The sequence below is a fragment of the Mastigoproctus giganteus genome, chromosome 9 (genome assembly GCF_048544385.1).
Source record: "Mastigoproctus giganteus isolate SK-2022 chromosome 9, ASM4854438v1, whole genome shotgun sequence".
NCBI classification, from domain to species: Eukaryota; Metazoa; Arthropoda; class Arachnida; order Uropygi; family Thelyphonidae; genus Mastigoproctus; species Mastigoproctus giganteus.
The window spans coordinates 32008345-32033768 of NC_143583.1; the positions used below are offsets into that span (position 1 = coordinate 32008345).

Genomic DNA, 25424 nt, shown 5'->3' on the forward strand with positions numbered 1-25424 from the left:
TATTTTTTTTTTTTTTTTTTTTTTTTTCATTTTCATTCTCAAGGATCATTGGTATGTATAGGCTTACTTTTTTTTTTTTTTTATTTTTTTATCCTATAGTACTTAGTACCATTTCAACTCTTCTGGGGTTGAAGAGTTGAAAGAAGAAACTTGTTGACATTAGAAGTGAACTTCTGTAGATTATAATTTTCAGAAAATACATATGAAGGAAGGTTGTTCCAGAAAACAGAAGTTGACAACATGAATAAACAAGGAAGATGAAAAGTTGGTTCTGTAAATTTTAACTTGGGCAGTAAGAGGATGTTAACTGATTGTGGCATGGGTTCGGACTGCTTTGAAAGAGAGAGCGAGCGGAAATTATAGAGGCCAATTCAGAAGAACAGTGTCCATGAATGTATCTGTATAAAAGACATGCAGCAGAAACAGTACATCTGTGAGACAGAGAGTGGAGAGACTCTGTTTGTTTGTTTGTTTGTTTGTTTGGTTTTTAGGAGCATTAGCAACTATGGCCATATTGCTCTGGGATATGCGGTGGTCATTTCCTGATCTTTCTGCATCCTCCGTATTTGGTGGTGACGGGCTCGAACCCCAGTCTAAACAAAAAGTGTGTGCTACGCACTGCTGCTCTTTCCCACCTAGCTACGGAGGTGCCAGGAGAGACTCTGTTAGAGAGAAATTAATTAACTTAACTGCCCTCTTCTGAATGGAATCTAGAAGCCTGAGAGAGGTTTTGGGGTCACCACCCCAGATGTGGAAACAATATTCCATGGTACAGTGGATTTGCAATTTGTACAGAGTGAACAGCTGTTTGGAAGAAAAGTAATGCCTAGAGCGAAAGAAAAACAAGTTTTTTAGATGCAGAGGAAGCAATATTTGTAATGTGCTTGTGCCAAGAGAGATTAGAAGTCAGGGTAACCTCCAAGAGAGATATATCATCTTGCGTAGAAATCAGAGCATCATCAAAGATAAGCATAGGAGCAGAAGAATCCTTTTTGCGAGATATAATATAGGAGTGACTTTTCGAAGAATTGAAATTTTTACTCCACTGTAGAATTACCTGGAGATCAGCATTTAAGGATTTGGCAGTGGATACTCGAGAAGTTGAAGCTCTTTGAGCAGGGCAAGGTTTCTCAAATTGGAAGGTGGAATGGAAAGTGCTATCGTCAGCAAAACTATAAATAGAATTTCTGGTCATTGATAGGCCTGACGTAGCCGAGTGGTCAGGAGCGATAATGCAATAGCATGCACTCTTTGAGTGGACCAGGGTTCAAGCCCATGACTTCTAAATATGATTAATGTTTGTACTGATGATTTATTGTAAACTCCACTGACCTGGTCGTGCAGGAGTATAAACAAGAACAATATACAAGAGGCAAAGAGTGAGAGAAAGAACTGAACCTTGGGGAACAGCAGCATTAGTGGAGAAATTAGAAGACAGAGATCCGTCTACCATGACCCGCAGTGAGTGGTCAGAGTGAAAACTGGATATCCAGTTACGAAGAACACCTGGCAAACCACAGGATGGAAACTTATTTAGAAGACCTTTATACCAAACATGATCAAAAGCCTTTGAAATATCAAGAGAAATGGCTTGAGTTTCACTAAACTTTTCCATTAAATTTGTCTGTAGATGGGTAATATAAGCCCAAATATCACCAGTGGAACGACACTGGCAGAATCCATATATTGATCATTGATGAAAGATTTCCAGGTCGTTTTAAGAGTTGGCAGTTAATTGATTTCTCCATTACTTTCAAAAGAGTAGAAGTAATCGAAATTGCACCAAATAGATTTGTCACCCTTTTCAGGAACTGACTGGATATGAGCAAATTTCCAAGCAGAAGGAAAAACACCTTTGGAGTAAAAAAGTGAAAAAAATATAGGCCTGTACCTCTGAATTTACTCCAAACATGAGTAAGTTCAGAGGTACAGGTTTTGAGAACAAGTGAAGAAATACCAAGAGGACCTGGAGCTTTCTTATCATTGGATTCATCAAAATCCTTCTGATATCCTTTTGACAGAAGACCACAGGAGGCATTGAATGGAGTGTACTGGGAATGGTTTGAAGTGATTTGCCAAGATAATCGGTACATGAGTTGGAAGAAAGATAGGTTGCTAGTAGGTCAGCTTTATCTTTGGCTGATTTGGCAACAAAATCATCAGAGGTGGGAACAGAGATGGGCAAATATTGCAACCAATAGCTTTGGCAAGACCAGAATGCTCAGTTACCATTTGTACAAGAAGCAAGTTTTCTTCTCTTGGCCTGTTCGAAATATAGTTTGGACTGATTAATAACTGCTTTATAAAGTATAAATGATACTTAATAATAATTTTTATTATTACGCAATGTCGCTTATAAAAACGTAGTACTTGAAATATTTTATAATAAAAATTCAGAAGAATTATACGATTTCAGAGAATATAGGCTTAATGTTCCACATTAAAAATATTATGTTGAAAGGGGTTCGCGATGAAAAATATTACGCTGAAAGGGGTTTGCGAGTCAAAAAAGGTTGGGAACCACTGATTTAGTTGATTTAAAAATTTTGTCTCCCGTGTGAAGTTTCCTTCCCATTTGCCCCAATCAATTAGAGGAAAATTAAAATCACCCATAATAAGACAGTCGTGCTTACTGGTCCATTCCATTTGCATGTGGAGGCTTTCACTATAATCTTCACAATCACATGGCCTGTAGATTACTCCCACTGTCGTTATACTTTTGCTTCCAACAACCTCACACCATACAGATTTTATACTAGCATGAGAAACATCTGAATCCAGGAGAGCTTTTGTTGTGCTCAGACTGCTTTTGATAAGAAGCATGGCCCACCACACCTTCGATCTCTTATCCTTCCTAAATACATTATACATACCATACTAAATCTCATCATCCCCTCTCTTCGGGTGGCACCATGTTTCTGTAAGCCCTATTATGTCAGCGTTACTTGTACTAACCAGCAGTAGAATTCACTCATTTTATTGATGACACTTCTGACCTTACTGTATAAACAATTAAGACTTAGTGTTCTTGTGTAGTTAACTACCCTGACATACCCCTTAAAGTTATTTAAGCTAGCTTCCCTGGCACTAGCTATCTGCTCATTTGAAATGTTTCTGATCTCAGAACATCTTGCCAATATGTTCTGTTGCGGTAACAAACAAGAACTCTTGGGGTATCTGCAAGTCTTACTTTGACTAATATTATCAGATAAAGATGTATCTATATTACCCTTGTCCACCCAAACTAGCAGCTTCCCTGAACCTTTAAGGTATCTTCAATAATACTGGCAAAAACTCTTGCACTACCCTTGTTTAAATGTATCCTGTCTCTACAAAACAGATTCCTTCTACCTACAAGTGCGGGCCAAGCTGATAGAAATTTCCCCCCAAAAGCTTTGCAGAGCCCTTCAAGTCTTGAGTAATCCACAAGGCTTTCAGCATATAATCTCTCTTATCATGCCTGGGCAGAATTGCAGACATCGACATTGTGACCTAACTCATGGCATTTCTTCAGCAATCAAGTTTCCTTCCCATTTGCCCCAATCAATTAGAGGAAAATTAAAATCACCCATAATAAGACAGTCGTGCTTACTGGTCCATTCCATTTGCATGTGGAGGCTTTCACTATAATCTTCACAATCACATGGCCTGTAGATTACTCCCACTGTCGTTATACTTTTGCTTCCAACAACCTCACACCATACAGATTTTATACTAGCATGAGAAACATCTGAATCCAGGAGAGCTTTTGTTGTGCTCAGACTGCTTTTGATAAGAAGCATGGCCCACCACACCTTCGATCTCTTATCCTTCCTAAATACATTATACATACCATACTAAATCTCATCATCCCCTCTCTTCGGGTGGCACCATGTTTCTGTAAGCCCTATTATGTCAGCGTTACTTGTACTAACCAGCAGTAGAATTCACTCATTTTATTGATGACACTTCTGACCTTACTGTATAAACAATTAAGACTTAGTGTTCTTGTGTAGTTAACTACCCTGACATACCCCTTAAAGTTATTTAAGCTAGCTTCCCTGGCACTAGCTATCTGCTCATTTGAAATGTTTCTGATCTCAGAACATCTTGCCAATATGTTCTGTTGCGGTAACAAACAAGAACTCTTGGGGTATCTGCAAGTCTTACTTTGACTAATATTATCAGATAAAGATGTATCTATATTACCCTTGTCCACCCAAACTAGCAGCTTCCCTGAACCTTTAAGGTATCTTCAATAATACTGGCAAAAACTCTTGCACTACCCTTGTTTAAATGTATCCTGTCTCTACAAAACAGATTCCTTCTACCTACAAGTGCGGGCCAAGCTGATAGAAATTTCCCCCCAAAAGCTTTGCAGAGCCCTTCAAGTCTTGAGTAATCCACAAGGCTTTCAGCATATAATCTCTCTTATCATGCCTGGGCAGAATTGCAGACATCGACATTGTGACCTAACTCATGGCATTTCTTCAGCAATCAAGTTTCCTTCCCATTTGCCCCAATCAATTAGAGGAAAATTAAAATCACCCATAATAAGACAGTCGTGCTTACTGGTCCATTCCATTTGCATGTGGAGGCTTTCACTATAATCTTCACAATCACATGGCCTGTAGATTACTCCCACTGTCGTTATACTTTTGCTTCCAACAACCTCACACCATACAGATTTTATACTAGCATGAGAAACATCTGAATCCAGGAGAGCTTTTGTTGTGCTCAGACTGCTTTTGATAAGAAGCATGGCCCACCACACCTTCGATCTCTTATCCTTCCTAAATACATTATACATACCATACTAAATCTCATCATCCCCTCTCTTCGGGTGGCACCATGTTTCTGTAAGCCCTATTATGTCAGCGTTACTTGTACTAACCAGCAGTAGAATTCACTCATTTTATTGATGACACTTCTGACCTTACTGTATAAACAATTAAGACTTAGTGTTCTTGTGTAGTTAACTACCCTGACATACCCCTTAAAGTTATTTAAGCTAGCTTCCCTGGCACTAGCTATCTGCTCATTTGAAATGTTTCTGATCTCAGAACATCTTGCCAATATGTTCTGTTGCGGTAACAAACAAGAACTCTTGGGGTATCTGCAAGTCTTACTTTGACTAATATTATCAGATAAAGATGTATCTATATTACCCTTGTCCACCCAAACTAGCAGCTTCCCTGAACCTTTAAGGTATCTTCAATAATACTGGCAAAAACTCTTGCACTACCCTTGTTTAAATGTATCCTGTCTCTACAAAACAGATTCCTTCTACCTACAAGTGCGGGCCAAGCTGATAGAAATTTCCCCCCAAAAGCTTTGCAGAGCCCTTCAAGTCTTGAGTAATCCACAAGGCTTTCAGCATATAATCTCTCTTATCATGCCTGGGCAGAATTGCAGACATCGACATTGTGACCTAACTCATGGCATTTCTTCAGCAATCAATAAATGCCAATGAGAAATCAATTAACTGCTGATTTGGAGAAATCAATTAACTGCTGACTCTTAAACTGTCTAGAAACCTTCCATCTGATTAATAATTGCCAGTATGGATTCCGTGTGTGGACAGACACTGACGGAATCCATATTACAGTGTTGATATTCTGGCTTTTCCACTAAATTTGCCCATCAGCGGTGGAAAAGTTTGGTGAATGGCTTAAGCACATTACATATATTGCTTCTTCTGCATCTAAAACGTTGGGTTTTCTCTTTTGCTCTCTGTTACTTTTCTTCTAAACAGCTGTTCGCTCTGTACAAATCGCAACTCCATCCTACCATGGAATATTCTTCCCTCATCTAGAGCAGTGTTCCAAAACCTTTCTCTGTCTCTCAGGCTTCTGAATTCCATTCATGTGAGGGCAGTTAGGCTAATTATTGACTCATCTCTAACAGTCTCTCCACTTCCACTCTGTCTTCTAGATGTTCTGTTTCTGCCTTTTCATGCCTTTTCTGTAGATACTTCCATGGGCAGTATTCTTCTGAGTTGGCTTCTGTAATTCCTCCCCCCAAAGCAGTCTGAAAACATGCCACAACCAGTCAGCATCCTTTTACTGTCCAACTTCAAACCCACCAAACCAACTTTTCTTCTTCCTCATGTATTCATTCAGTTTCCGTTTTGTGGAATAACCTTCCTTCATACGTATTTTCTGAAAATTGCTATCTGAGAAATTGAAGTCTAATGTCAACAAGTATCTTCTTTCATCTTTTCAACCGTCAGCCCGTGCATGGTACTAAATACTGTAGGTTCAAATATCTCTTTTTATTGGGGTTTTCATTTAAAAAAAGTGTGAATCAATATTTTCCTCATTAAAATTTGTCTCCCTTTCCCCGATTAGTATTAATTACTCGTAATTTTTCTTCTTTAGGATTTGCACTATTGAAAATTATTTTTTAAAAAATATATTTATTATGTTAACTTAAATTATCGCTGCTCTTAATTTCTTTTATTTTTCATTTATTTTTAAATCAGAATTATGAAAGGAGAGGAATTAACGTATGATTACAAGTTTCCAATAGAAGATGAAAAAATTCCCTGTACTTGTGGATCCAGGCGTTGCAGGAAGTATTTAAATTAGTATTTATCTCTTGTTGCTGTGATGTAAGGAGTATATAGAAGATGGCAGCTGTGAAACAGTAAAGTAAAATGTAAGTCTAATTCTATTTTCCCATTAACTGTAAAGCATTCTGTTGGCCATCTTAGAACTGTAAAACGTTTTAAGATAAAGAACTATATATTGCAAGGATGGGAAAAGATTTGGGATATATTGTATATATAAATAACAATAATAAAATAAAATTGTTTAAAATATTGAGTATTGTCAGTAAACTTGGATGGGATCATTTTATGGACTTAAGTTCTTTAACTCTTTATTATTATGATTATTAATTGATGTTCTCTCAATTTTGCTTATTTTGATTTATTTAATATTTTATTGTGAATGTATTTTCAAATTTGTCTTATTAAGAGCTGTTAACCCAGCAGTAATGACACAACAAGCTGACAGATGACCCTTGAAAATAATGTTCCCTCATTAACCATTTGAAATCAGTTGAAAATTTGTCCAAATATAGTCCAACTTTTTTACTGTAATAGTTGCCAAAGTGGAGGGTTTTTTTTTTTTTTTTTTTTTTGTAGTTTTCATGCAGAAATTTCACGTGAGAGCCCTTTCAAGTGACTCATCACTGTCTTTTTTATTACTTGTTTTTTTTTATTACTTGTTTTTTTGCTTGAAGAATAGCATGATACTAGGCAAGTGCCAATGAGGTATTTGTTTAAAGTTTCAGCTTAATAAACATCTACACTCTTTTCCCAGTTGTTTTTGAAAGATTTATTATTTCTGCAGAGTAAAGATGATTATTGTATTGTTTTGTATCTCTGTGGTGAAAGCATTATGTCAAGTGTTGTGCTGTTCATCTGCCCACTTAATTACTGAGAGGCTTGATCACCAAGGAAGTAGACCCCCATCATCCATCCATGAGTATGAGGAGCTTGACCAGGAAAGTAGAGAGATGCCTGTCAGGCAAGAGCAAGAGTGCAACAACCAGTTCAAAGGAGGAATTTACAGAAACAACAAAGACAAGGAAGACATTAGAGGATGATGGCAGAGTGAGAAGCATCTCCCAAGCAAAAAAAGAGCATGTATAAATGCCAAGATCAGGTTTGGGATGACCCTGAAGAAAGATGGAGAAAAGATAAAGTGCAAAAGCATGAGGTAGAGGTGTGCCTTTTGCAAAGAATGTCAGATCGATTGATGGTTGTAACAATTGGCACTCTGAGGCTTGGAGAGTCCTTGGCAGAAAGTTCATGCCCGAGAAGGTGGCAGGAGTAGCACAAAAGATATTGTGACTGCCAAGGTGGCCATCCATGCAACCTAACAGGGCAATCCTTGGTCAGCCTGTGGAGAAAGTAAGCAGTGAAATGCAGAGTCTTGGGATGGGTAACAGTTCAGGTGATTTTCCAGAGGTGAGAAAAGTGTAGTCCTAGCCATTTGCAGAGAGACTCTGTGAGGGTGCATGGAGCATTGTAAAGAAGCAAGGAAGAGCTCAGGAGATGTCCTGTCTTTGGGAGTTCCTCTGGAGAGATAGTGCTAGTGCTTTTGGAAAGCTGCTGGGGGCAAGGAAGGAATCTTTAGTTTCAGTGATTTTGGTTTCTGGCCCAAGCAAGATTGGATTAGTTCTAGAAGAAGTTAAGTGTGCAGGTCTAAGCAGACATTGCAAGAGTACATAATGCAATACTAGTCTTCCACCTCCCTCTACTTGCAGTGTGTGTGTGTGTGTGTGTGTGTGTGTGTGTGTGTGTGTGTGTGTGTGTGTGTGTGTGTGTGTGTGTGTGTGTGTGTCATTGAGTCTGAAGTTCTGGAAGTGTTTCTAAAAAGAGCCATGGTCAGTCAGCAGAAATGTGGTGTACATAGGGGAAGAACCAAGAAGATTAGATTCGTATGTTGTCATGGAGTTGTTTCAGTAGGTTTTCCATCTGGATGCCATAGCCAGATGCATTGAAGTTCCTGTTTCAAGTCAGTGTTAGTATGAGTCTTATCTGCAGACAAAAGAACCACCAGGTGGCAGTGGTTACAGTGTATTGATTTGCTGAGATAGTGGAATTTACTTAAAGATGTAACTACCATCAAGGGAAAGGTGTTTGTTTTCATAAAGGTGACTACAGTGGTCTCAGATAGTTTTTTAAATTCTATACAATGGGACAACTGATGAGGTTACAATGAGAATATTCTAAGTGGGAAGCATTCAAGGAATTAATCATTAAAGCTACTAGGCTTTTCATACCAACTGAGAAATACTCTTCAGGGTATAGGCCTAAATGGATGTCAGACGACACAGAAACCTATTGTAGATATAAATGGTCTGTAATCAAGTCACAAAGGAGGTTAGGCAAGCAGTAAAGGCAGATTATGAGAAATCTTTGGTAAAGGATGCAAAGAAAAACAGCAAAAGACTTCTTTACTTGTGTAAACACTAGAATTAAGAGGATGTTTCAGATCGATCCACTTGATATCGATGATTGATAATCCTACTCAGGTTGCGACAAACTGAATGATTATTTTGCATCTACTTTCACACATGAGAAATTCTTTATGGAAGGGGATGCCAGAAGTTTATCATAATCTTAACAGAGTACTAAGTGATTTTATAATAACTAAGAAGAAAGTGAAAGAGAAATTGTTGAAATTAAACATAAGAAAGACATCTGTGGTTGATGAGATCTATCCAATTATATTACGGGAGGCAACAAAGTAAGCAAGCAAACCCTTACCCATAATTATATGAGCATCCTTGGATTCAAGGGAGGTCCCAGCAGACTGGAGTTAGTAATAGTATTCACCATATAGTGCAAGGAAACCACAGACTTTTGCTGCACTTGCGAAAAAAAAAACTACCAAGTAGATGAGAAAATATAAATTATATATTTCCCTTCTTATACAATTAACTCTCCAGTAAAAGTATATATGGTGTCAGAGAACAAGTCATTAGCATTAGTAAAGGCATATGATGCAAGAAAGCAAGCTTATGTAGCAACAGCCAAAAAAAAAAAAAAAAAGAAAAAACCACCCTTTTCATTTCACCCATCCACTCACTACAAATGTTTGTCTAGTTCTGCCTTGAATCTATTTAAGCTATCAGCTTCTACAACGACAGATGGAAGTTTGTTCTAACAATCAACCACCCGCTAGCTAAAGGCAAACTTCTGCACATCTATCCTACAACTGTCTTTCCTCAATTTGAATTTATGCCCTCTCAGGTGATTATTCTGAGCAAGAGGAAGAATCCCATCAGCATTGAGCATAGTCAAACCATTTAAGGCCTTATACGCCTCACTCAGATCACTCTGCATGTGCCTAGTCTCCAGACTGTAATTTGCAAAATGTAAGCCTTTCTTCAAAAGAGCAGCCCTTTTCTACTTTTGCCATTGCCATATACAAAAAACAGAAAAAGAAATGTGGCAGGCCAATGATATAATTGATGTCATTGAGTTTAAGTTTGTTATGAGTATTTCAGAATACAGCACAATTGAATCCTATAGCAATTTAAATGGAATAGAAGAAATGGCTTAATACCTTTCTACAGCCAGAATAAAAGGCATATAGAGAAATTTTTTGCATATACCAATATGCGAGCAAAAATCCAATGAAATGAATTTACAATATAAACAAGTAAAATACAATGCAATTTTTAACCTTGGAATTAAAAAAAAAAAAAAATATATATATATATATATATATATATTGGTCGATTTTATTTAATTAAATGGTATTTATCTGTAGGGAATTAGGTGTATATGGACCAGGCTACCAAGTTAGTAAATGTAAACTAGCTTTAGTCTGGGAGGCCTATAAACGTTATATTAATGAAATGGTATTAAAAATAATATGATGCTAAATAATGAAAATAACAATAAAAATGATAATAAACAATGTAAATTGCAAATAACATTCCCTCACTTGGCCATCTGTCTGCTACTTCATCGGGGGCTTTGAGCAGAACAGTAGCCAGACTAAAGGAATGTCTCATACCTACACGTTTCTGTAGTCCCCATACCAGTTTTGCCAGTTATTAATTTTTAAGTGATAGTATTAAACTTAAAATTCAATGAGAATGGATAATATAATATGTTGAGATAATAAGTTTAATTTTCGTAAAATTTTTAAATTTTAATTTTAAATTTTACCAACATAGTGTCAGAAACAGCAAACTGGGATAGGTGACAACGAGTATGTATCAGAATAAATGAGAAAGGTCCTTACTTCCTTCTTGTTCTGTGGTGGTCAGACAGAAAAGGGGATCAATTCCCGCCTTCAGGTTGTTTTATATGTTGATAAGATTATACTGCGCAGACATGCCTTTTGTAGATTATGGTGTGATGGTGAAATTGCTGAAGGCAATATATCCTGTGTCAATGCGAGTGTTTTGAAAGCCATGAGAGGGTTTAATTTGTGCTTGTGGGGGGGGGGGTTGCTTCTGATGTCGGAAGGAACCTATATAAATGGAATGATGTGTTTATATCAGTACAAAGTGTGTTGTAAAATACAAGAAATATGTTAATAAAAATGGGTTGCTATCCTCTGGACGGGGCCGGTAAAGCTTTTCTAAGGCATAACGACCTGTGTTTGTCCGGGGTGGGGGGGGATAGCTATGTACATATTTACAGCCTCCTTCATTGTGAATTTTCACCATGTGTCACTAGGTTTTATACTGTATTAAAATGAAGGGATATAAACGTTATGTGTATAGCATATCTTAGGCACAATTATTTTGTTGTTGGGAGTTTGTATCCGGTGATAATTTCCCATTATTTAGATTGTCTGATTTAGGAAGGGGGAAAGTGTTTGGTAGGCCGGGTTACAGTGCGGTCAGATGACGAGCCTCTTCTGAACGCAATAAACCCAGGTATCAAAATTGGGAAGTTTTTATCTTATTTGATATTGGACACAGATATTTTTTAGACAACCTAGTAGACCAAATACGGAAGATGCGGAAAGGTCAGGAAATGACCACCACATATCCTGGAGCAATATGGCCTTAGTTGCTAATGCTCCTAAAAACCAAATAACAAACAAACAACAAACAACCTAGTAGTGGTAAGCTACGGGCCATTTATAGTTCTAAACCGTTTCAGTGTATTTTCAATAAGTGTATAGGGTTTGTGTATGTTGAGGTTCGTAAGTATGGCCGCTTTAATATGGTGTCTGCAGTAGTTAGTGGGTATATTATTCTTGATGAGAGTTTCTATGAGTTGTTTAATTGCTTCCGTTGTGTTATCTAGATTATTGCAGATGTGTATTAACCTGTTTGTTTGATTTATAATAGTGTTGCCATGGATATGCTTAGCTAGATTGCTCTCCCAGTTGATAAACTTTATAGCTGGGAAGCTGAAATGGTCTCCTCTTATCATAGTGTTAAGTGTAGACATTGTCTTTGGTGATGGTGATTTCGCTGTCGAGATAGTAAGCTTGTAAGTTTCTTTTCGGGTTAGTGCATTCTTAGGTTAAATCTGTGCGGTAAATTTCCTGGGCTAAAATGTCGAAATTGATGACCAGGACATCAATATATCTGTAGAATATAATTTCTTCTTTGATGTTGTTTTTGAAATAATGCAGGTAAAGGTTGGCTATGGAGCAGGAACTGCTAGCCCCCTAGTGTGTATGTAAATACTGTCTCCCATAAGCACGTAATTGTTTTTGACATTAAGATTAATAAGGTCGTGCCAATATTGTTTATTGCATTTCATAATGTTTTGATGATTTTCGTAGTAGTGTAAAAGGACTTTAATTAAATTGTCGTGGGATATACTGGTGAAAAGGTTTTTAAAGTCGTAAGTGTATAGGCTTCTGATACTATTGTTTTTGATGTATTCTAAATATTTTTTGTTATTGGAAATAATTTTAGTATTAGTGATTAGTGATTTGCTATATAATTTAAATTGTCCTCCATTAAATTACTGGATGGTTTTATGTAGCGGTTTTTACCTGAGGTGATGAACCTTTTTCCAATCGGGACTTTATGGAATTTGGGGATCCAATTTTTTAATGGGTGTCGTGTATTATCTATTTTTAATTTGAGTTTTTTTGTGCATGACTATAATTTTTTTGCTAATCCTGCTAGGTGTGGAGTTCATAAGCTTATATGTATTGCTCACACCATAACCTACAAAATATCACACCATAATCTACAAAAGGCGTGTCTGCGTAGTATAATCTTATCAATATATAAAACAACCTGAAGGCAGGAATTGATCCCCTTTTCTGTCTGACCACCACAGAACAAGAAGGAAGTAAGAACCTTTCTCATTTATTCTGATACATACCCGTTGGGCTTTGTGTCACCTATCTCAGTTTGCTGTTTTTGGCACTACATTGGTAAAATTTAGAATTTAAATTTAAATTTAAATTTAAAAATTTTTAAATTTTACAAAAATTAAAATAAACATATATTATCCATTCTCATTGAATTTTAAGTTTAATACTATCACTTAAAAATTAATAATTGCAAAACTAGTATGGGGGACTACAGAAACGGGTAGGTATGAGACATTCCTTTAGTCTGGCTATCATTCTGCTCAAAGCCCCCGATGAAGTAGCAGACAGATGGCCAAGTGAGGGAATGTTATTTGCAATTTACATTGTTTATTATCATTTTTAGTGTATTTTCATTATTTAGCATCATATTATTTTTAATACCATTTCATTAATATAACATTTATAGGCCTCCCAGGCTAAAGCTAGTTTACATTTGCTAACTTGGTAGCCTGGTCCATATACACCTAATTCCCTACAGATAAATACCATTTAATTAAATAAAATCGATCAATATAATTTCATGCCCGTATAATGTCTAATTGTCTTATGTACAATAGCATTATGTTGCACAACTGACAAATACCTAATACTGTAAACTTAACCAGATATCATTATCATAATCTTCAATAAGAACACAATATATATATATATGGGTTTATTACACACACTATACATACATAATTAAATTTATATACACTGCTGTAAATATATTTCCATTTGAAAAATCCCGTCAAATAGGTCTGAACAGTCTATCCTTCATATTACTACATTTGAAACTGGGTAAATAGGATACTTCCGTAGCCTCAACATTGACTCACAATGCTATTACAAAGTATTCATAAAGAAGGATGAAATTACCAGATCTCTAACTCAAACAGTTCTCATGAGGGTAAATATTTATTGATTGTCCCTTGTAGTTTGGTGAAATGGAAGGGGTGCAGGTGTCTTTGTAGAGAACAAATGCCTCAAGAAAGACTGGGTAAATGGAGAATTGTTTACAAGTGATTTCACTCATGATGTGATCCATCTGTAAAAAAGACATTTAAACATGTGGCAATACCAGGAAAAGCTCTGCTAATTCTTGGCTGTGCTCGCATGCCTGAAGCTTTTTGTTCTAAATTTGCATGAATGGTAATCATCTTGTTTGAAGATAAAACTGCTCAAATAAAACTGTTCAAAATAAAACTGCTCCTGTCAGAATGGTCTATTATCCCTCTCATTTGTGTCGTGAATTTAATTTGGATAAACACGCAAGGAGAGTTTGTAGTGATTGCTGTTGCTACTGTTAATTTATGTTGTAGTCCATCTCGATGTGCTAGGAACACACCATCACTTGAACTGTGAAATTAATTTGAATGTGGCCATCTTGTTTCAAGATAGTCAATCAAAATACTCACCCCTTTTTCAGGGTGCCTTCACGTGTTCTGTGATTTTTATATACTAAAATGACACCAATGGCAAGAACAGAACTTCCCACTATATTTCATAAAACTGCAGTGGGATCACTACTTTGTATAGTTCTGATCCTTTTGACCTTTGATGACTTTGATCTTTGATGACTTTTAATAAAATTTAAAATGTTTTCATTAGGGTCAAACAAAATTTCATATTATAACTGGAAGGGCGCCTCCGTAGCCAGGTGGGCAGCAGCAGTAGTGCGTAGCACACGCTTCTTGATTAGACCGGAGTTCAAGCCCGTGAGCCACCAAATATGGAGGATGCAGAAAGGTCAGGGAATGACCACCGCATATCCCCGGAGCAATATGGCCTTAGTTGCTAATGCTCCTAAAAATAAAAATAAAAAAATAACTGGAAGATAAGCACAGTGTTCAGATGTTTGTAGATAATCTTTTGAATGGTAAGGGAAGGTTGCTAAAAAGTACTGAAGTTGTGTTGTGACTCCACAAGGCTTAAATTAGCATTGTTCTGCAGACCAAATTTAATATTATTAGTAGTAGTAGTAGTACTGGAAAATGATGCAAGGTAGCAAGATTATTTCACAGCATAGGCAAAAAAACACACAAGCACTTTCCGCCTTATTTGTTTATACTTTCTAATGATATGTCTAATTCTTCATTAAAGTTATTCAAGCTACCCACTTCAACACTTCTCCAATGATCCCACTCAGGTTGCTGACAAACAGAGAATATTTTGCATCCACATTCACACATGAGGAATTCTTTAGCAAAGTGGATACCAGAAGCTTATCAAACTGTAACAGGGAGCTGAATGACTTTATAATAACTGAGAGAAAAGTGGAGGAGAAATTGTTTAAGGTGAACGTAAGAAAGGCATCCTGGAATGGATGGAATCTGTCCAGTTATATTAAGGGAGGCAGCAAAGGAAGTAAGCAAATCGTTAGCCTTAATTACAATAGCATCCTTGGATTCAGGAGAGGTCCCCATGGACTGGAGGTGCACAAATGTATCCCAAATTCAAAAATTGGGATCAAAGGGTGACACAAGTAGTTACAGACTTTAATTAGTTTGACTTCTGTTCCCGGGTAAATAACGGAGTCACTGGTTAAAGAAGTAATGCAGGATCATCTAGACAAGTATGCAGTTATAGTTCAGACACAGAATGGGTTTGTTAATGGGAAATCTTGTCTAACCAATTTGTTTAGATACTGTTTTATTTTCTGAGATATTCGGTAAATTTAACAATGGTTGTTTTTTTTTGTTTTTTTTTTTTTGATTTGGTAGTTGTTGGCGCATCGGCTTCTGTGGCCATATTGCACCTCCCAAGGTTTTTTTTGCAGTACTTTGATCCAAGCCCGAGGCGGGAATCGAACCCGCGACCTTTGGGTTGCCGGGCAGGCACTTTACCCACTCGGCTAGCCCGGTCGGCAACAATGGTTGTAACAAGATCCACGTTGAACACTTCGTCAGAGGGTATCATGACTCATACAGAAATAATCGATGGCAATTTCCGGGTGAATCATGATTTTATCATTTACCTGTGGCATAATTCCAAGGAAGACCTAGTGGATAATCATAGCTCACCTGCCGATTCTTTTCTTTGTTACCGTCATGCTGAGCGTGCCGATCTAAAGTTAAAATTTAGTGCATTGCTAGAAGCTGAGTCACTGAAATGACGGGTACTTGCCCTCAAGACTCTAGTAACTACTAGACGATTCAGACCCCAGAGCAGGATAACCAAGTACAAACTGCTCTGGTCAGAAGAACTTAATTTTATTAGGAGACTCCATTGTCAGAGAAACGGGAAATATTTTTTTGTAACAGGGAGACATACCCTGATTTGGAACCAGGGTATATCTACCGAGAGCAATAATTAATGATGTCACCAACAGATTGTCAGATTTTAGGGGTGGAGGGCAAAGAGAATATTATTATTCATGTGGGGACATGCTATTAAGCACACACACACAATCCAACAATTTATTAGACAAATATAGGACCATGCTGAAGAAATGCTGCAAGTTAGGTCAGAACGTCTCTGTCTGCAATTCTGCCCAGTCACGATAGAAGGGATTTTATGCTGAAAGCCTTGTGGATTAACTCGAGGCTTGAAGGACTCTGCACGGCTTTTGAGAGGGAAATTTTTATCAGCTTATTCTGCACTCGTAGGTAGAAGGAATCTGTTTTGTAGAGACGGGATACATTTAAACAAAGGTGGTGCAATGGTTTTTGCCAGTATTATATAGGATAGCTAAGAGTTTTGGGGAAACTGCTAGTTTGGTGGGACAATCGCATAATATAAATATTCAATTATCTGATAATATTGATCAAGGTAGCACCTGCGCATACCTCAAGAGGTCTTGTTTGTTACCACAACAGATCATATTAGCAAGATGTGATCAGTGCAGCCTGTTTGCACTGACAGAAACGTTTCAAATGAGAGGGAAGCTAATGTCTGGGAAGCAAGATTAAATAACTTCAAGGGATGTGTCTTGAAGTGTTATGATGGTCATGTATAAGAACACTAAGTCTTAATTGTTTATATAGTAATGTCAGAAGTGTCGTCAATAAAATGAATGAATTCGAACTGATGGTTAGGACAAGTAACGCTGACATAATATGGCTTACAGAAACATGGTGCCTGGAAATAGGAAATACTAAGTTTCAGTACAGTATGTATAATGTATTTAGGAAAGATAGATCAGATAGAAGGAGTGGTAGGGTCATGCTTCTTATCAAAAGCAGCCTGAGCATGACAAAAGCTTTCTCAGTTTCAGACGTTTCATATGATAGTATAGAATCTGTATTGTGAGATAGTTGAAAGCAAAGGTATAATGAGAGGAGGAGTAATCTACAGGCCAGGTAATTGTGCAGATTATGATAAGAGTCTCAATTTAAATTTACAGCCCGCAGGTGTGTGATCTGAAGAAGAATCTCATGAGCATTGAGTTTGCTCAAACCATTCAACACTTTATACACTTCAATCAGATCACCTTGCAGGAACCTAGACCCCCAGATGATGCAGTTTGCAGAACACTTTTTTTACAAGCGTAGCTACCCTTTTTCAGGCCCGGAGGCAAAGAACATGTTTGGGGCCCCTGCTTTATTAATGAAAATTGCTAAAACAGGAGACAGCCAAAGACGCCAGGCCCCTAAAGGCCCCAGACCTGGAGGCCTTGCCTGCCTACATAGTAGCTACGCCACTACAAGGTTTGTTCCCCTCACCAATCTCACTGCCATTCTCTGTACTCGTCCCAGCAGCTCTGCCTCCATCCTAAAACGAGGCCTCCAGACCTGTATACAATGGTCAAAGTGTGGCGTGACCATTGCCTTATACAAAAGGATAATCACCTCCTTATCCCTGCTGTCAAAATTCCTGTATGTCATGACCTGCTCCGGTAGTCTGTCTGCACTGTCAGAAAATTTCATATCTCACTGCACAATCACTCACAGGTCTTTTTCATTTTCCACTATCCTGAGTGTAGTACCACACCATTGGTACGTTACTCTGGCGTTACTGTTACCCATATGCAGTACTTTGTGCATTTGTCAATGTTAAACTTCAGTTGCCACCTCTCAGCCCATCTGCCCAACTTTTCCAGATCCTGATGCAGTACGCACTGTCATTAAAAACCCTGCCAACCTTCGAATCATCTGCAAACTTGGACATTAAGCCAGATATGCCTTCAGTATCATTGATAAATGCAGAAAACAGCAGTGAGCACAAGGCCCCGGGTGCTAAGCATTATAGTGATCAAGCAATTTCCGAGTGATTCATAGAATGTTTACTCAAAGCCACAGTTCTTCTTCAGTTTGAAAAGTTTTTTTTTTTACTTTCTCGTTAATCAATAATAAACTTAGTCTTACGAATTGTAAACAAGTTTAAGAAAGGAAAGCCACCTTTCTTTCTTTTTCCTTTAGACTAACACTAACTTTTTATACTGCTTGTTCACTCTGGTGGCACTGCTCCTGCCTCCCCGTGGCAGGGCGATGATAACCTGGGAGAAGAAATCCACTCTCCCAGGCTGAAAGGAGCAAAGATGGATAACAAAATGTATCCACCTTTAGAGCCATTGAGCTCAAAACTAGTGACAAATGACACCGTTGATGACCACTATTAACCAAAGCAGTTGAAAACAAACCCTCAAGAGGAGCTACCCGCTTTCCTCATCTTACATTCACTATCAGATCAGCCTCTGATCTGATAGGCACCTAAATCAACAGCAGTTGGTTTAGGCGCCTCCGTAGCCAGTTGGGCAGAAGCAGCAGCAGTGCGTAGCACACGCTTCTTGATTAGACCGGGATTCGAGCCCGTGATCACCAAGTACGGAGGATGCGGAAAGGTCAGGGAATGACCACCTAATATCCCATATGGCCTTAGTTGCTAATGTTCCTAAAAGAAGCAAATAACAAATAAATAACAATAGCATTGAGTCTGCTGTTGGTTCACCTAAATCGGTAAGGCGACTCCAGTCGGGCTATCTTCTGATAGAGACTACTCAACCTCATTCTGTGAAGCTATTAAAGCTCACAACCTTTGGAGGACACCCAATAAAAGTTACTCCTCATGCCACCTTAAACTCCTCTAAGGGAGTAATAACAGAATGGGACTTATTACTTGTATCAGAAGAGGAAATTGTCCAAGAATTACACAATCAAAAGGTCATCCAAACAGGGAGAATCAAGACCAGAAAAGATGGTACTCTGGTTCCAACAAGGAGTATAATTCTTACTTTTAGCACTCCTAACTCTCCAACATCTGTAAAACAGGCTATCTGTATTGCCATGTCCAATCGTAAATTCCGAATACCATCGGGTTCTACAAATGCCAAAAATACGGACACTCCTAGACTGCATGTCGAGGCGAGGCAATATGTCCCAACTGTCATTCAAAGGAACATTGCCAATCCGGCTGCACCATTACCAATCCACATTGCCCAAAACTGTAAGGGTAACCATCCAGCTTTCTCAAAAACATGTGAATTATGGAAGCAAGGAAACAAAATCCAGAAATATAAAATAGAAAACAGTCATACTTAGAGACGAGAAGACAGATAATAAAAACAGAGAAAAAGCTCACGTATACCACAGCAGCTCAACATTTCCAGTCTGTTGGGATCCAGACTGAAGTACCAATTCCTTCGAATATATCTATTGTGAATTGGTTACGTTCGTTGCTCTCTATTTCAAAACAGTGTTCTACACAACAACCAGTAATACTCCAATTACCATACAACCAATGTTCCATCAACAATAAAATCAATAATAACAGAAACCATGAAACCGCAAGCATCACTCTCCACTGGAATGTGGAGAGTGATGCTTGCGTAATCCTAGAATTACATGCAACTGATTAGATGGATGTGACCCGCCCCTTCTTTGCTAAGAAAGACAAAACAAAAATAGACTGATACAAACAAATTACAACTAAAAAGCAGTCAGAACCAAAAGCAACCCATAAAACCAAGTAAATGGCAAGAATCCTTCAGTGGAATTGTAGAGGCTTTCGGAATACAAAAGATGATTTGCAGGATCTCATTGATTGGTATGCACCAGCTGCCATAGCTTTACAGGAAACTCTTTTAAATTCTCGAGTGTATCCTACCATCAGAAACTATGCTATCTATACACGATATAGGAGTATTGATACCTACCCCAACTCATGGATGGGTAGCTATTATTGTCAGCAACAATATTTCATCCAAACTTGTTTCTCTTCAATCTCCTTTTGAAGTAGTGACAGCGCGCATTGTAATTGGCATCACTCTCACAATAGCTTCTATATACCTCCCTCCAAATTTCTCTTTCTCCTCAGATGACTTAGAGAGCCTAATAGATCAGCTACCATCTCCCTTCTGCTTATTCAGGGACTTCAATACTCATCATCCGCTATGGGGATCTCCAGCAATAGATAAAAGGGGCAAACTAATAGAATCCCTGCTTGATACTCATCATCTTACCCTGTTAAACACTAGTGAGCCTCCCTATATCCATATGTCTATGGGATCCATGACTGCTATAGATCTTTCAATCTGTTCTCCATCCATATATGCCAATATGGATTGGTCAGTCCTTGATAACCCACTAAACAGTGATCATCTACCAATAATTTGTAAGATTCAAACACGAGTAAACTTGTCCCCATTGCAGTGTTCCAACCGTAAATTCCGTAAGGCTTGCTGGCATGAGTATGCCTCTCTAATTCAGTTTGATGTTGATATAATCCAGTCCCAGCCCAAAAGCAATGTCACCAATCATATAATCAACCAGATATTACAAGCTGCTACTTCTGCAATACCTAAATCTGACCCTGGGAAAGGTAAACACAGAAATTTCTGATGTAATCAGGATTGCACACGTGCTAAACAAGAGAAAAATAGAGCTTGAAATTTATTTCGAAAATTCCCTACAACTGGTAATCTTATTAACTTTAAAAGACTCAAGGCCAATTTCCACAAAATAAGAAGAAAAGCAAAGAAAGATTCCTGGATAAGATTTACTTCCACCATTAAAAAGGACACGGACAACAGACTCATCTGTAAGAAAGTCCAAGCACTTAATGGTAAATATGTGCAGTCCCCAGCCTCAGTCCTAGAATGGAAAGGACAACAGTTGTCTACAACAACAGAAATAGCAAATACTTTAGCCGACTCTTTTGCCAGTGTATCAGCAGTTTGGCTGTGTATCCACACAGCCAAACTTTTAAAAAAAATTAAGTCCTCTGCAGAAAAACATAAAATAAACTTCTCTACCATGTTATCACACCCATATAATCAGCCATTCACATTTAACATTATATAGCAGACTCCAGATGGAGTCTGCTATATAATGTTAAAAAAGCTAAATAACAAAGCAATAAACTCCCTGTTGAATTTCTCCAGATGAATATTTTTAGAAAATGTTTATCCACACTCCTGACGTCACTCAATTCTACTAGCATTTCCAAAGCCAGGGAAGGATCATATCATCCCGCATAATTACAGACCAATTTCACCAACTAGCTGTTTAGGCAAAGTCCCAGAAAACATGGTTCACAGGCAGCTAACATTGTTTCTGGAAGCTAACAATCTGCTAAATCGAAACCGGTATGAGTTTCGGAAAAATCACTGAACCATAGACGTGATGATCAAAGCAGAACCTAACATCCACAATGCTTTTGTAAGCAGACAACATCTGGTTATGGTTATTTGAGAAAGCCTTCAATACCATGTGGAGATATGGTGTCCTCCAGGACCTTCATTCTTTTGGTTTAAGGGGGCAGTTAACTCAATTTATACAAAACTGCTTGCACAACAGAAAGTTTCAAGTCAGATATATGAACAGCTTATCTAAATCATTTGAACAAAAGGAGGGTTTACTGCAAGGATCCATTGTAAGGACATTATTCACAATAAAAATTACAAATATGACACGAGACATAACAAAAACAGTTGAGTCATACAGGTTTGCTGATCACCTCATTATCTCTTGTGAGTCACAAACTATAAATACCATTGAAAGGCAACTTCAACTATCCATAGTCACAATACAGTCGTGGTTACAACAAAATGGATATTCCTTAGCAGAAAATAAATCGAACTGCAATTCATTTCTTTAAAATACGCAAATTGATTTCTGAAATATATTTAAAAAACAACCCGATTCCTCTCTTACCAACAATTTTCGTTTATTGGGTTTGTATCTAGACAATAAACTTAATTTTTCCAATCACCTAGCCTACCTTAGAATAGCCTGTCTAAAAAAACTAAACATCTTAGCAGCTGTCTCCACTAACTGCACTAACTATTGACTGGAATTTGTGGGTTGGCCATTCACACACTAGCAAGGCTTTTGTGGATTTATTGGATGATTGTTTTCTACATCAGCATGTTCGGGAGGCAACTAGAGGGAGTAATACTCTTGATCTGATTATCAATAGTGATTCTTCTTGCATTAAGAATCTGCAGATAAAGGAACCACTAGGTGGCAGTGATCACAGTGTGCTGAAGTGGGATTTACTCAAAGAGGTAACTACAACCAGGGGTAAAGGAAAGGGTTTTTGCTTTCGTAAAGGTGACTACAATGGTCTGAGACAGTATTTAAATTCTATACAGTGGGACCAACTGATAATGTTACCAACAGCAAATTCAAAATGGGAAGCATTCAAAGAACTTATCTTGTAAGCTACTGGGCTTTACATACCAACTAAGAAATATTGTTCAAGGTTTAGGCCTAAATGGATGTCAGATGAACTAATGAGACATATGGCAGAGAAGAAAAATGCATGCGATACATATAAATTAACATGTGACACAGAAGCCTATGATAGATATAAGCTGGTCCTTAGCCAAGTTACAAAGGAGGTTAGGCAGGCGAAGGCAGATTACGAGAAATCTTTGGCAAAGTATGCAAAGAAAAACAGCAAAGAGTTCTTTACTTATGTAAACTCTAGAAGGAAGGGGATAAATCAGATTGGCCCACTTGATATCAGTGGTTCAACTGTTGATGATCCTGCTCAGGTAGCTAACAAACTAAATGAATATTTTGCATCGATATTCACACATGGGCAGTTATTCAGCGAGGGGAATGGCAGAGGTGTATTCAACTCTGGCAGTAAACTAGATAATCTTGTAATAACTGAGAGTAAAGGGGAGGAGAAATTGTTGAACATAAACACAAGAAAGGCACCTGGGGTGGATGGGATCTATCCAGTTATATTAAAGGACGCAGCAAAGGAAGTAAGCAAACCCTTAGCCATAATTATGAGAGCTTCCTTGGACTCAGGGGAGGTACTCATAGACTGGAGATTGCAAATGTGACCTCAATTCACAAAGGGGGATCAAAGGCCGACACAAGTAATTATAGACCTGTGAGTTTAACTTCTGTTCCAGGAAAATTAATGGAGGCGCTGATTAAAGAAGCACTGCAGGATCATCTAGACAAGACTTCAGTTATAGCTCGGACACAGCATGGTTTTCTTAAGGAAACCATGACAAATTTCTTGGTTTAACATTGACAAATGTCTTGCTTGACCAATTTGATTGGATACTATGATGTTGTCACAAAAGAACTGGATGCAGGGAATAACTTTGATATTATATATTTGGATCTTAGAAAGGCTTTTGATACTGTTATACATGGAAGACTGCTGCACAAATTGGAGCATTGGAGGCAAATTGCTGCTATGGATAAAGGGACGGTTGAAGGGGAGAAGATAGAGAGTGGTAATCAATGGACACTGCTCATCGTGGACTAAAGTTATTAGTGGAGTCTCTCAGGTTTCAGTGTTGGGTCCATTATTGTTTTCTGTATTTATAAATGATATTGATGATGGTATATCGGGCTTAATGTCCAAGTTTGCAGATGATACAAAGGTTGGAGGGTTGTCAAGGACACTACTGACACTATGCTGCTGCAACAGGATCTGGAAAGGTTGAGCAGATGGGCTGAGAGGTGGCAAATGAAGTTTAACATTGACAAATGTAAAGTACTACACATGGGAAACAGCAACCCCAGAGCAACGTATCAACTCTGTGGTACAACACTGACAGTGGTAGAGAATGAAAGGGACTTGGGGGTGGTTGTGCAGGCAGATATGAAGTTCTCTGAGCAGTGCAGACGGGCTGCAAGAGTAGCTCATGGTGTCTTGTCAATGATATACAGGAATTTTTCTAGCAGGGATAAGGAGGTGATTATTCTCTGGAGGCCTCATTTCAAGAAGGATGAAGAGCTGCTGGAACGAGTAACAAGTTACTGTGAGGGTTGCTCTTACGAAGAAAGGCTTAAGTTTTGCAAATTACAGTGTCTGTAGACTATGCATTGGCGAGGTGATCTAATAGAGGTGTATAAAGGCTTGAATGGTTTGAACATGCTCAATGCATGGGATTCTTCCTCTTGTTCAGAATAATAACCTGAGAGGGCATAAATTCAGATTGAGGAAAGACAGATGTAGGATAGATGTGCTGAAATTTGCCTTTAGCCACCAGGTAGTTGGTTGGTGGAACAGACTTCCATCCCTTGTTGTGGAACTTGATAGCCTAAATAAATTTAAGTCTCAGCTGGACAGGTATTTCGAACGAATGGAAGGGTTTTTTTTTTTTTCTTTTTTTTTTTTCGGCTGATGCTGCATAAGCTTGCTTTCTTGCATCATATGCTTATGCTAATGCTAACTCCTGTGGTGCTGGTAGGCACTCTCTCTCTCTCTTACATCTTTATAAAACTTTAATTCGGTCCCGCTTAGATTAGATCTCCTGTTTACGACTCTGCAAGACACAGTAACTTGTTACATCTGAATACCATTCAACGTAGTGCCCTAAGGATAGCCATGGGAGCCTTCAGAACATCTCCAGTCCACAGCCTGTATATTGAGGCAAATGAACCCCCACTGCACCTCAGAAGAAGATCCTTACTATGTAACTATACTGCAAAAATTAAAAGTATTCCATCTCATCCCAGCTGGGAATACCTGTTTGACACTCAATATATATTGCGATACAATAATAAACCTAATGAAAACTGCCCAGCAGGTATTAGATTGCAAGAACTGATGCCTAGTTGGAATATTAACTTTCAGCATATTCTTGAAGATGATACTCTTGAATATCCCTGGTTTCAATCCACACCTCCTTGTAATAATTTCTTTCTGAGATGGGTAAATGGCTTCCTGCCAAACAACACTTCAGGAAACTCAGAGAAAATACTTATTTATACTGCTCAAAAGCTGATGAAGCTGTAGGTGCTGAATCAATTTGCTTTACATTCTCAATAGCCTTGACTCTTCCTACAGAATGCAGTACCTACACTGCAGAATTGTATGCAATAAAATTAGCCCTAGATATTATATCCAAGCAGTAATTCAAACAAGCTCTTATATATACAGACTCCTTAAGTGCAGTCACTGCCTTTCAATCTACTACTTCTTTCCATCATCCCATTCTTGAACAGATTCGGTCTCAATTATATCAATATCAAACATCCAACTGGATGGTCACTTTCTGTTGGAACCCTAGTCATGTCAGCATTCCAAGTAATGAATGTGCGGATCGTGCTGTGCTAAACATCCTGATAATGGATCTTTCTGCCATCTAAAAGTGCCGTACACTGATAATAGATCCATTATTAAAACAGCATGTAGGAATCAATGGGCTGAACTGTGGCAAACTCAAGTCAATAATAAACTATTCCAGATTAAAAAAGAACCTCAACTGTAGACTTCTAGTTTCAT

At 38.0% G+C, this 25424-nt stretch overlaps 1 protein-coding gene across 1 annotated transcript in view; it reads left to right on the plus strand.

Annotated features, from left to right (window-relative positions):
- Window positions 1–25424, plus strand: part of LOC150080135 (uncharacterized) — a 228061-nt gene that overhangs the window by 185409 nt on the left and 17228 nt on the right. The window contains exon 9 of the mRNA XM_090380599.1: window positions 6464–6639. Within this exon, the coding sequence (XP_090236725.1) occupies window positions 6464–6569 (106 nt within the window). The 3' untranslated portion in view covers window positions 6570–6639. The remainder of the gene's footprint in view (window positions 1–6463; window positions 6640–25424) is intronic.